General features: G+C 37.1%; 1 protein-coding gene across 2 annotated transcripts in view; it reads left to right on the top strand.

Annotated features, from left to right (window-relative positions):
* Positions 1 to 14,067, top strand: part of EFCAB7 (EF-hand calcium binding domain 7) — a 76,252-nt gene that overhangs the window by 46,001 nt on the left and 16,184 nt on the right. Inside the window, exon 12 of one of the 2 annotated variants that reach the window (XM_037816524.1) lies at positions 7,005 to 7,214. The exons of the other annotated variant lie outside the window; for it this stretch is intronic. Coding sequence (XP_037672452.1) covers positions 7,005 to 7,214 — 210 coding nt within the window. The remainder of the gene's footprint in view (positions 1 to 7,004; positions 7,215 to 14,067) is intronic. 2 annotated transcript variants of the gene reach the window in all.

The raw sequence follows: 14,067 nt of genomic DNA, 5'->3' as shown, positions 1-14,067 counted from the left end.
TAAGGACTTTAGTCAAAGTTGTCTAACATAATGATCTACTAAAGTATTTCTATATTATTTCCAAAGTGTTTCTATAATACTTTTCTTAAAAAACAGTTTTATTCACCATACAGTCCATCAAAAGTGTACAATCAGTGGCTCTCTATAATCACAGTGTTGTGCATTCATTACCACAGTCAATTTGAGAACATTCTCATTGTTCCAAAAAGAAAAATCCCATACCCTTTCTAGCCCCCTATTATTGACGCCTAGCATTGGCATAGTACCTTTGTTGCAACTGATGAAAGAATGTTAACAATATTACTGGTAGTTAGAGCCCACAGTTTGTATTAGTTGTATTTTTCCCATATGCCATCCTATTATTAACACCTTAATAGTGACGCACATTTGTTCTAGTTCATGTAAAAACATTCTTATATTTGTGCGATTAACAACAGTAATCATCCACAACAGGGTTCACCATGTTATACAGCCCTATGTTTGATCCTCTAGCTTTCCTTCTAGTGATATACTCTATAGTACTTTTAAAGTATTTTTACAGTATCTATATTATACTATACTAGATTCTATAGTACCTTTTTATTGTCTCTACCTTTGCAATAACAGTAATTTTAGGTATCAAAAAATTAACGTATTTGTTCATTTTTTAAAGGATACCTGAGAAAGTTTAAAATAAACCCTCTTTTTCCTGTATCATTTTTAGAAAGACAATTATACTAAAAGCACACTAGCTGTTAGTTTATATATTTTACTCTTTTATTTTAGTAATTTGATAAGCCCTTAGAAAGGGCCATGATTTAGTCATTTGAATAATTTGGCTTCTGGTAAGGAATTAGATTTTACAAGAGTCTGGGCTACTTACTGAATATCAAGCCTGGTATTGTCCTTTTTATTTTAATATAAGTTCCCTCAACAAACATTATTATGGTAGGAGACATTCTGAGTGCAGCCTGCTGCTTTTCCCCATGACCTACAAATACATCCTGTACTCAGGACCAGACAGGTGGGCCTAGTGCCTGCCTAGGACTGATGGTGAATGCGGGCTGACTTCCTTCTCCAGAGTGCCTTGAGACAAACCACATCCCCTAACAGATAATGGCCTGCGGCACATTCCTTCCCCTTTTGCCCTGAGCATATGTAAACATTCACTGGAGACAGCTTGGCTAAAATATATCCATTTTATGGCACCTGGCTTACCTTTCCTGGTATATCTGTTCCTGGTGGGGAGGAAACAAGGTTCAGCTGCTTAAAACTTCTCCTGGCACCCACTAGTGAAGCTGGCCTTGCTCTTTCTCTTCTCTGTGTGAGTAAACATCTTTCCTTCAGAACCCATGTGAATCGTGCTTTTGCTGGCAATCCTGACACCTGCACACCATGGAGTGTGTTGGGACCCCAGAATTGTTGTTCCTGGTGGCTGGCATGAGTATGCTCTTGGCTAACCTCTATGAAGTGAGACCTCTTCCCTGGAGGTGTTAATAGGTGCCTCTCTTTCTGACAGATAGTTTGGCACAGCAAGCTGGGTGCCAACATTCTGACAAATATTCAGTCAGGATTTGGTATTAGTTGGAACATCCAGAAAGTCTGTCTGGGCATGGACACTTCTTGATTTACAGAATCACAAAGTGTTGGGTGGTTTCCATTAGCAATAGGGATTTATACATGTGGTAACATTTAATATTTAAAAGACTCCTATAAGATCTGAAGATGTTTTGACTGATTTAGTTTATGCTTGCAATTACTCTGAGGAAGGAGGCTAAGCTTAGCCATTAAAATTAAAGGATAGGCTTGAATAGGCAGTGGTTCTTTGTGCTGTGGATGTGTGCCATGTTAGTGAATTAATACGCCTAGAGCATGGCCTAATATTTTCATGTTTGTAAAAAAAAAAAAAGTTTTATGATAATCAAGGAAGAAGCAATCTGGAATCGTATGAGCTCTGTTCCAGTTGATTTAAATATGTCTGTGATGTCTTTTGCCCACAGTGACTCTGCAACCATAGTTACTTTCCTAATTTCTTGAATCGTATGTTACATATGTGATCTAATGTCTAAATGAGTGTTAAAATTTGATCTTGTATAGGAACTGCAGTAAGTCTTGTTTGGAAATTTTAAATCCTACTTATTAAATTGGTAGGAATTGTGTCACAAAGAATAACCAAAGTATCAGTAACAGGCTAGGACTAGAAAAGGATTTAGGATTGTTGGGAATATTATTTGATTGGTTTTAGTAAACCAAGACTGATAAAGTTTATTTATTTTAAGCTTTCTGCAGCTTATTATACACTCTCAATCTTTTATTATTATTTTTATCCTTTACAATCTGGCACAACCAGTCATTTTTACCTTATTTTTTCTCATTGTATTCCCTAATTCAGGTTTTAAAATCATACATTATTCATTTCCTTTATCAACCTATAATGGCAAGGCCTCTGTCAAGAGAAACAAAACTTCTTTATTGCTCTTGCCATAAGGGCATTTTCTCTGTAACACCATAACTTAATAATTTGTTCTTTTATTGAATGTTAGTAATCAAAACATATGTCTAGTTTTCCTTTTTGGTCCTCCCTTTCTTTTTTTAAGAAGAGTTTCTCATGCTGTAAATTCCTTGCAGAAATCAGAACTGGGAAATTTTTATTTTATGTTTTTTAGATTTTGAGAGCCACATAATACTTTCACTTTAGTCTTGGCTAACAGGTAGCTGAGAACTAATTTTGTGTTAAATTTAAGTAGCATCTCATAATCTAGGTTTTATTGTTATTTTCCCCCATCCTTCTTCATCACTTATATATTATTAATGCTTTTACAATTGACAATTTATAGTTAATAGTTTTCTTGCTTGTCGTATGCTTTCTATATTTATTTAGTAGGATAAAAAAAGTAAATAAAAATCAAGCCCATGAATAGAGAAAATAATAAAGCTATCAGGTAGCTTTCTTAGAGTAGATAAGATTTTATTTTTTAATTTTTAGAGAGCATATCTTAAACATGTAACTTTTAGGATATTTTCCTTTCAGTGAATCCTTAAATATTTATTCCCTTAGGTTGAATAAAACTGATAACCAAGACTTGAAAAATGGAAAAATATTACCAGAATCTTTATTCAGTACGGAAAAAAATAAACCTTTAAAAATACCATAATCATTATTATAATCATTATAAGTAATTTTTTTTTTGAATTCTGCCTTGTAAAATATTTTCACACATCTCCTTGTTAGATATTTCCAGCAACCCTTGGTAGAATATATACTTTTTATTTCCACTTCTCAATGAAGAAACTAAGCCTCATAGAAGTTAAGCAACTTCTCTCAGATCATATAGTTAGTAAATGGCAGAATTCCATTTGCAAACCCAGGTTTGCAAACCTACGAACCATCCATTTCCAAATGCTGAATATCTTTTTAGCCTCAGATTTTAAAGGTGTTTTTACACTAACTTTTTTTTTATTTTGAAATAAATTCAAAGTTACATGAATAGCTGCAATAACAATACTAGCCCCATACACAGAATTCCATCATACCCTGACCCCCCTCCCCCAATAGCTCAATCCACCAACTTTAGCATGCTGTCACATCACTATTTCTTTCCCTCCCTATCTATCATCCATCATATATTTCTCTGTCTTCTGAACATATGAGAGTTAGCTGCACACATCCTTGAACATACACTATAATTCACATATGTACTTCCCATGAACAAGAACATTGTTTTATGTAATTCCATTAAGCACAGCTAAGAAGTATAAGAGATTCAACAATGATACCATGCTTACATTCTATATTTCCTTCTCCTTATGTCTCAACTGTGTCCCTTCGAGCCACTTGTCCTCCACCCTCCAATCCCATCCAAGTTCATCCTTAGCATTCAATTGTCGTCTAGTTAGACTGTCTCTTTTTTTTTTTTTTTCCTTTTTTCAATTGTGGAAACATATATACAGCCTAAATCTTCCCGTTCCACCCCCTCCCTAGCCTTCCATTAGTGGGATTAATCACATTTAGAATGATGTTATGCTCTTTCCCACCATCCATTGCTAGAAATTTCCCTTCACCTCAAACAGCAACCCTACACTCCTTTCTTAACTTCCCATTGCCCCTTCCCCCATTTCTCTTAACCCAAACTCTAATTTCATCTCTATGGTTATATTCTCTGATAATTTCTTTGTGTTTACTGTGGGGCTTAAAATTAACCTCTTAAATCCCTATCAATCTTGTTTTTCTTTGATACCACCTTCACTTCAATAGGGCACATAAACTATGTTCCTATACTCCTTCATTCTCCCACCTTTATATAGTTGTCTAAAATTACATATTTTACATTGAGTTCAAAACCACTGATTTGTCCTTAGAGTTTGTGTATTTTTTATCATGTAGGAAGTAAATAGTGGACTTACAGTTCAAAAATTATTGACTTCTATTTGTATTCCATTGTGTTTGGAGAATGTTCTTTGAGTATATTCAATTTTTTTTTTTTTAATTTCTTGAGGATTGTTTTATGTCCCAGCTTATGGTCCCTTCTGGAGAAAGATCTGTAATCACTGGAGAAAAATGAGTGTCCTGGTGATTTGGGATGTAAGGTACTATATGTGTCTGTTAAAATTCTCTATTTCTCTTTCTCCTTTCTTTGTCTCTCTGTTGGTAGGGCTTCCTTTAGAATCTGAAGTAGGGCAGGTCTTTTATTGGCAGAGTCTCTCAGCATTTGTTTGTCTGTGAAAAATTTAAGCTCTCCCTCAAATTTGAAGGAGAGTTTTGCTGGATAAAGTATTCTTACCTGGAAATTTTTCTCTCTCAGAATTTTAAATATGTCATGCCACTGCCTTCTCGCCTCCATAGTGGCCACTGAGTAGTCACTACTTAGTCTTATATTGTTTCCTTTGTGTGTGGTGAATTGCTTTTCTCTTGCTGCTTTCAGAACTTGCTCCTTCTCTTCAGTATCTGAGAGTCTGATCAGAATATGTCTTGGGGTGGGTTTATTTGGATTTATTCTATTTGGAGTTCGCTGGGCATTTATGCTTTGTGTGTTTATATTGTGTAGAAGGTTGGGGAAGTTTTCTCCAACAATTTCTTTGAATACTCTTTCTAGACCTTTACCTCTTCCCCTTCTGGGACACCAATGAGTCTTAAGTTTGGACGTTTTATTTTATCTATCGTATCCCTGAGATCCATTGCGATTTTTTCAATTTTTTTCTCCATTCTTTCTTTTGTTCTTTCATTTTCTGTTCTTTGGATTTCTAGGACACTGAGATGTTGTTCGGCTTCCTCTAGTCTTGTATTGTGAGTATCCAGAGTCTGTTTAATTTGGCCAACAGTTTCTTTTATTTCCATAAGATCTTCTATTTTTTTATTTACTCTTGCAATGTCTTCTTTATGCTCTTCTAGGGTCTTTTTTATGGTGCTTATATCCTGGGCCATGGTCCTCTTGATGTCCTTTTAATCCTTTGCCATGTTTTCGTTCTTTGATTGTAGTTCTTTAATTAAATTTGCGAGATATAACGTTTCTTCCAAAATCTTGATTTGTGTGTTTGGAGCTGGATTCTCCATATCATCTGGTTTTATCATATGCATTAAGATTTTCTGTTGTTTTTGGCCTCTTGGCATTTGTTTTGCTTGATAGGGTTCTTTAAAGTTGTATCAAAAAAAAAGGGATATCGATCTAATTTTTCAGAGACAGTTTGGTGATGTATACTTTCTCTAAGTAACCAGCAGATGACGTCTGTGAGCCACCTATATCCCTCCAGACAGTTCTCGCGTAGTGAGGGGAAATGATTCTCGTGTGTTCAGTTGGAGAGCTCAGCCTGGGCGTGCCGCTGGAGTCGCCCGCCCTGAATGTGGGGCACGCGCACGGGTGGCCAGGGAAGAAGGGCAGCTCTCTCTTGGTGTCGCATAAACCACCGGACTTGACATAGCACCCCTGGGTTCTCCGAGCGGATCCCCCCTCCCAGCCACGATCCTCCCTCAGCCAAGAGAAAATGCCGTGCTACATCATCAGTGTGCACCGTCCCTGGGGAATCCCTGAGCCACTTGGCTGTGCCGCGGAGCTCTCAGCTAGTTTCAGAATGCAGAATGTGTGAGGCTGTCTTTACTGCAACGCCTTGTTGGCTGAGAACAGCTGAGGTTTTCTCCACAGAGAGAGAGTGAGAGACAGAATATTTCCCCCGATTCTCCCAAGGTCAGTTGTTGCCAAAAGCCTCTGTCTGCTTGTTGAGGATTCGCTGTCTGTATTGAGCAGTTATTATTAAAAGCTCACTTGGAGCTGGGCTGAGAAATTGCACGGCGCGGCTTCCATGAGGGAGAGGCTCCCGGCTCTAGGTTCTCGGCTCTCAGCGCGGGTCCGCAATTTTACTTACAGATTTTATGCTGTGATCTCGGGAATTCCTCCCAATTCATGTCGGTGGAAGTTGAGTGTACTGTCACGTTTGTCTCCCCGCTACCATTCCAGGTTATTTACTGGATTTTTGTTCATTTATGAATTGTTCTGGGGGAGATTAAGTCTTCCACTTCTTTCTATGCCGCCGTCTTCCCAGAATCCCCTTCAGTTGGTTCTACACTAACTTTTAATTGTGAATTTATTTTTCTACATTTCATTCTTTTTCAGTGTTCTATATAAACTCATTAATAATGTTTCAGTTGTTAATATAATTATGCTTTTTAAATTCCTTTGATAAATTCTCTCTATAGCCTTAATATTAGGAAAATAAATTAAATAACATGACATTAGTTAGCTTTGATCCAAATGGGCCTGTGTACTGTGGCTTAAAGAAGGCATTATTGACTTGCTAGAAATTATGGTTTTTTTCCTTTTTCTATGAACATTATCAGTTAAATTCGCTGCCAGAAAGTCAGACTTACACGCTTTTTATTACTCAATTCATAGTACTAAAATTTTCCTCTGAAAGCTTATCAGAAGAACAAACTAGAAGGTACAGAGCTTCGTAAATTATGTTAAATATATTAATATAATTTATTTTCAATTCTGTTAAAGGCTAAAACAAGGTTTGCTTTTCTTCCATTATAGGCATGCCCATTTGTCATAGATATCTATGCAGAAAAATGCAAGCCAAGAATTAAAGCTGTCCATATGGAGGCAGGCAGTGGGCAACTTGAGAAGGCCATCTGTAAATCTGTCCTTAACAAAGGTGATGCCAAAGTAATGGATGGCTATGAAAATATAATTGTACATACTTACAAGTGTGACACCTGGATAACGTCAGTTATTGAAAACAAGGTATCAATTATGAAGTGGTTCTCCATATTCTCTATGATGTTTACCAATATGTTCCATTTTCTTTCTTACTCTATTTTGGCACATTAATTAAATATCCCATTACATTAATAATGTTTATAATAGGAAGTTATTCTCTGGTTTCTAAATCAAACTGTGCATATAATTTTTATGAGATTTTTAAGGGCTTGAGATAATTGTTTTCTCTTAAAATATTGTGAAAATATTTTAGTTCGTTACTAAAACTCTTCATACATACATAATTATTTTAAATAATAGACATCTTGTTTTAAAGAAACATTATAAACAACAAAAATTGAGCCCAGCTTTTTACACTGTCTTTGCACTATCAGAAATCCTATAGACAACTGTAATTTTCATATTTAGTTAAATATTCTATTAGACAGGGATACTCTTATCAAGTCAATTATTTCTAGCTTTGACCGTCTTTTCTGCTACAGGTCAAGAGAATACATGCATAAATTCTTAAAGTCAGAGATATCCAATTCTCTAGAAATTACAAATTTTCATAAAACCTTATGCAAAATGGCTGGGGTTTTAGGGCTATTGTCTTGTTTCTTTTAGTTTCTGGTTGAAACGTTATTTTCATGCCTGCCTTCAATTTCTTAAAGTACTTAAGGTTTAGATGAGTATTGAGTCCATTTTAATATATATTATATAACTAAATCTTACAGTTATAACAGGGGTCACCAGGAAGTCTAACACAGCCTCTGACTTCAAGGAGTTTATGGTCTAGTTGAAAAAACAATTAATACTCTTGAAAGAGATCAGAGAATAATTAAATGTTAAATTACACAGTACTGTTTATAGTGCAATAATTTTATTATATTTGTATCTCTTGTAGTTGATGTTAGTTTGGACCACAGAAGATAGGGAAGGATTTGTGATGAATGGCAAGAGGAGACTGTTGTAGGATTTGAGCACTGAAGGATGACTAAGATTTAAACATGCAGACCAACAGCCTTTAGAAGTAGGGGGAATAGTGTAAGAAGGGACATGTGAAGAGTTAATGTGAAGTATGTGTGAATGTGAGAATATCTCTTGCAGAAGCAGAGAGCTTTATTTGAAAGAGTATAAGGAAGGTAAATAGCATAGGTAGGAGGGGCCCAGATTATACAGGTTATCTTGAAAATGAGATAGAGGAGTTTGGACTTGATGAAATAGGCTGGTGTCCCCAACTAGTAAATTGCAATCTTCAAATGAAACATAAAACCTTGGAGGGTAGTTCCCTGAGATCCTCCATAGTTCCGTTTCTGCCCTCCATTACATTAGAATTTAAAGAGTACACGGGAATCATTACCTTACTCCAGTTTTATTGCTTTCCTATTATCATTTCTCAACCCTTCATCTCCCCTCTCTCCCTCAAGGTTACCAGAAAATTAACCTTTCTTTCACCAAATGGTGGTAATAATACTGACACTTTAGAGCTTGTTGAATGCCTGGCACTTTACATATATTAACTCATTTACTTTTTTTTAAATTCAGTTTTATTGAGATATATTCACATACCGTACAATTATCCACAGTGTACGACGAGCTGTTCACAGTACTGTCAGATAGTTGTGTGTTCATCATCAGAATCAATTTTTGTGTGTGTGTTTTGTAGGGTTTTTTTAATAAATTCAGTTTTATTGAGATATATTCACATACCATATAATCTTCCATGGTGTACAATCAGCTATTCACAGTACCATCACATAGTTGTGCATTCATCACCCCAGAAAAAATAAAAATAGGAATAAAAAATAAAAGTAAAAAAGAACAGCCAAATCATCCCCCCCATCCTACCCTATTTTTCATTTAGTTTTTGTCCTCATTTTTCTACTCATCCATCTATACACTGGACAAAGGGAGTGTGATCCACAAGGTTTTCACAATCACACCATCACCCCATGTAAGCTACACAGTTATACAATCGTTGCAGTTTGATAGTTTCAGGTATGTACTTCCAGCCATTCCAATATATTAAAACCTAAAAAGTGGTACCTATTTGGTGCACAAGAATGCCCACCAGTTTCCTCTTGATTCCTTCTGAAATCTCTTAGCCACTGAAACTTTATTTTGTTTCATTTCACTTCCCCCTTTTGGTCAAGAAGGTGTTCTCAATCCCACAATGCCAGGTCCAGGCTGATCCCCTGGAGTCATACCCTGTGTTGCCAGGAAGATCCACACCCCTGGGAGTCAGGTCCCATATAGTGGGGAAGGCAGTGAGTTCACCTGCTGTGTTGGCTTAGCTAGAGAGCGAGGTCCACATCTGAGCAACAAAGAGGCACTCTCGGGGAGGCTCCTAGGCACAGTCACAAGAAGGCTTAGCCTCTCCATTGCAGTAACAAGATTCATAAGGGCAAGCTCCAAGAGAGAGGACTTGGCATACCAAATGATCAGTCCTCAATGTTTGCAAGAACATCAGCAACAACCCAGGTGTGGAAGTCCATCATTTCCTCATTTTCCCTCAGCTGCCCAGGAGGACCCTGCATATATATTTTTATTCACTAGAATCAATGTTTGAACATTTTCCTTATTCCAAAAAAAAATTTAAATGAGAATAAAAATAAAAGTAAAAAAGAACACCCAAGTATTGCATCCCCCCCACCATATTTTGCATTTAATTTTTGTCCCCATTTTTCTACTCATCTGTCCATACACTGTATAAAGGGAGTATGAGCCACAAGGTTTTCACAATCACACAGTCACACTGTGTAAGTTACATAGTTATATAATCGTCTTCAAGAATCAAGGCTACTGGGTTGCAGTTTGACAGTTTCAGGTATTTCCTTCTAGCTGTTCCAATACATTAAAAACTAAAAAGGGATATCTATATAGTGTATAATGCCCTCCAGAGTGACCTCTCGACTCCATTTGAAATCTCTCAGCCACTGAAACTTTATTTTGTTTCATTTCACTTCCCCCTTTTAGTCCAAGAAGGCTTTCTCACTCCTGCAATGGCAGGCCCATCCCTGGGACTCATGTCCCACGTTGCCAGGGAGATTTATACCCCGGGAGTCATATCACACATAGGGAGGAAGGCAGTGAGTTCACCTGCCGAGTGGGCTTAGAGAGAGAGAGAGGCTACATCAAAACAACAAAGAGGTTCTCTGGGAGAGACTCTTAGGCACAATTATAGGTAGGCTTAGCCTCCCCTTTGCAGCAACAAGCTTCATAAGGGCAAGTCCCAAGATCAAGGACTCGGCCTACTAAATTGGTAGTCCTTAATGTTTGTGAGACTGTCAGGAATAACCCAGGTGGGGAAGTCCAACATTTCCACATTTTTCCCCGTTTCCTCAGGGGAGCCCTGCAGAAACATTTTTATTCTCTACCCAAATTACTTGGGATGTATCGGGATTTCACACTAACCTGTACAAACCTAGCAGATCTCACTTCCTATTCAAAATTCCATGTAATTATGGTGTTTGAATAAACTGACTGTACAAGTTAAATTATTTAGTGTGCTACAGAAAATATAGATCCTGCACCAAATAAACATCTCTTCCCTTGGTATCATACAGAAGTTGAAGTTTTATAACACAGTCAATACCATCCTTTACCCTTTGGCCTGATTTGCCTTAGTCCTAACCAGATCTGCTTCATTCGTATCTCTAACTGAAGTCTGAACTCTTCTTCAGCGTTTTTAACACTTGCTGTATGAGGTAATACTGACATTCATAGCTGCCGAGCTCTAGCTCTGAGTTTGAGGTGTCACACAGATATCCTAAGTTCCAGAGACTGACCACATTATACCCAAAAAGCTCAGCATCTCAGAATTTGGAGATAACCATTACAACTCAGGAATAGATGTGACTGCTGTAAGAGCTCACAATCTAGGGACCATTACAATAAGCATTCCTGTGATAATCTGTGCTCTAAGATTCAATTCTGAGTTTACACATTATAGTTAGTCCATATTAGTGAGGCATTATAATGTTTCTCATTTCTGGTGTACTTCACTCAAAATGCTGTTCTAAAGATCCTTTCACCTAGTTGCATGTCTCATAACTTCATTCCTTCTTGCAGCTGCTCAGTATTTTATTGTATGCATGCATCACAGTTTATCATTCTTTTCATCAGTCGATGTATCCTTAGGCCACCTCCATCCATTGCAATTTGTGAATACTGCCACCATAAACACCAGTGTGCAAATTTCCATTCATGTCCCTGTTCTCAGATCTTCCAAGTATATACCCCATAATGAGGTTGCAGGACCTTATGGTACCCACATACTTAGTTTCTTGTGGAACCATCACACTGTCGTCCAGATAGGCTACACCATTCTGCTTCCCCACCAACAGTGAATAGGTGTATCCCTCTTTCCATGTTTTCTCCAGCACTTGTATCCCTCTGTTTATATCTTTCCCTGCAATCTTTATAGAGATATATTCACATACCATATAATCATCCACAGTATACAATTAGTTGTTCACAGTATCATCATATAGTTGTGCATTCATCACCACAATCACACTTGAACATATTCATTGCTCCAAAAAAATTTTTTAAAAGAATAAAAAAGATAAAAGAAAAAATTTACAGTACAATACAATAATAAGGTCAGACAACAACACCACTACCAAGAATCACATGCCTCTCCCTTTAATCCCCCTCTTATAGACATTTAGTGTTGGTGTATGGCCTTTGTTACATTTAATGGAAGCATATTACAATGTTACTGTTAACCAGAGACTCCAGTTTGCATTGATTATATTTTTTCCCCAATACGATCCCTTTTTCAACACCTTACAAGTTGAGATTCATTTGTTCTCCCACATGTAAAAACATTTTTATATATGTACATTTGGTCACTATCATTGGCCACTCTAGGTTTCACTAATTTATACAGTCCCAGTCTTTATTGTCTATCTTTCCTTCTGGTATCATACATGTCCCTAGCCCTCCTCTTTTCAACTTTAATCACAGACTTCTTTGTTCAGTGTACTTACAATATTGTGCTACCATCACATAGTATTGTGCTATCCATTTCTGGATCTATACAATCAATTCTGTTGAACATTCTGTACTCCTTCAGCATCAAATGCCTGATCTCTACCCTTTCTATCTCCTGATAACCTGTGTTCTCAGCTTTAACTCTCAAAGTTTGCTCATTAATGTTAGTTCACATTAGTGAGACCATACTGTATTTGTCCTTTTGTTTCTGGCTAACTTCACTCAACATAACGTCCTCAAGGTTCATCCACGTTGCTATATGTTCTGTGATTTTGTTCTGTCTTACAGCTGCATAATATTCCATCCTGTGTATATACCACAGTTTGTTTATCCACTCGTCCATTGGTGGACATTTGGGCTGTTTCCATCTCTTGTCAGTCATGAATAATGCTGCTATAAACATCATGTCTGTTTGTCACTTAGCTTGCAGTTCCTCTGAGTATATACCTAGTAATGGAATTGCTGGATTGTACAGCAATTCTACACTTAGCTTCCAGAGGAACGGCCACACTACCTTCCAGAGTGGTTGCACCATTCTACATTCCCACCAACAGTGAATAAGTGTGCCTCTTTCTCCACATCTTCTCCAACACTTGTAATTTTCTGTTTTGGGATAATGGCCATTCTGGTAGGTGTGAGATGATATCTCATTGTGGTTTTGATTTGCAATTCCCTAATAGCCAGTGAAGTTGAGCAGTTTTTCATATGCTTTTGCGCCATTTGTATTTCCTCTTCAGGAAAGTATCTGTCCATGTCTTTTGCCCATTTTTAAATTGGGTTGTTTGTCTTTCTGTTGTTGAGTTGTAGGATCACTTTATATATTCTGGGTATTAAACCCTTATCTGATATGTGGTTTCCAAATATTGTCTCCCATAGCATAGGCTGCCTTTTTACTTTTCTGACAAAGTCCTTTGAAGTACAAAAGTTTAGTTTTGAGGAGATCCCCATTTATCTATTTCTTCTTTCATTGCTCATGCTTTGGGTGTGAGGTCTAGGAAATACCTCCTATCACAAGAACTTTAAGATATTTCCCGGTATTCAGGAAGAAACATAATCAAAGCAAACTGGAGTCTATGGTCAACAGTAACATTGTAATACACCTCCATTAAATGTAACAAAGGCAATACGCCAATGTTAAATGTATATGAGAAGGGGATATAGGGGAGTAATATGGGATTCTTGGTAGTGGTGTTATTTGCTGTCCTTAGTAGTATATTGTATTGTATGACATGTTATTTTTCTTTTTATCATTTTTTCTTATTGCTAAAAAAAAAACAATTTTTCTTGTATTAATCAGTATTTTCAAATGCTGATTGTGGTGATAAATGTACAACTTTATGATGATACCATGAACAACTGATTGTACACTGTGGATGAATGTATGGTATGTGAATATAACTCTATAAAATTGTAGGAAAATATATATACAGGAGTAAAAGTGTTGGAGAAAACATGGTGAGAGGGATGATGCCTCACTAATATGGACTAACTACAATGTGTAAACTCAGAATTGAATCTTAGAACATAGCCTAACGTGGACACAATAATTGTAATAGTCCCTAGATTGTAAGCTCTTACAGCAGTTAACTCTATCCCTGAATTGTAAGGTCTATCTCTAAACTTTAAGATGCTGATCCCCTAGCGTATGTTGTCACAAACATTGGGACTGGCAGTTTGATGTGCTGAGCCCTCAAGCATGGGACTTGCCCTTATGAAGCTCATTACCACAAAGGAAAGTCTAAAGTTGTATGTAATGGTGCCTAAGAGTCTCCCCCTGAGTACCTCTTTGTTGCTCAGATGTGGCCCTCTCTCTCTCTAACTGAGCCATCTCGACAGGTGAACTCGCTGCCCTCCCCCCTACGTGGGACCCAACTCCCAGGGTTGTAAATCTCCCTGG

This window comes from Choloepus didactylus, chromosome 2 (assembly GCF_015220235.1).
Source record: "Choloepus didactylus isolate mChoDid1 chromosome 2, mChoDid1.pri, whole genome shotgun sequence".
Classification (NCBI taxonomy): Eukaryota; Metazoa; Chordata; class Mammalia; order Pilosa; family Megalonychidae; genus Choloepus; species Choloepus didactylus.
The sequence above is the reverse complement of the archived record's forward strand: the minus strand, read 5'-3'. Positions and strand labels throughout refer to the sequence as shown.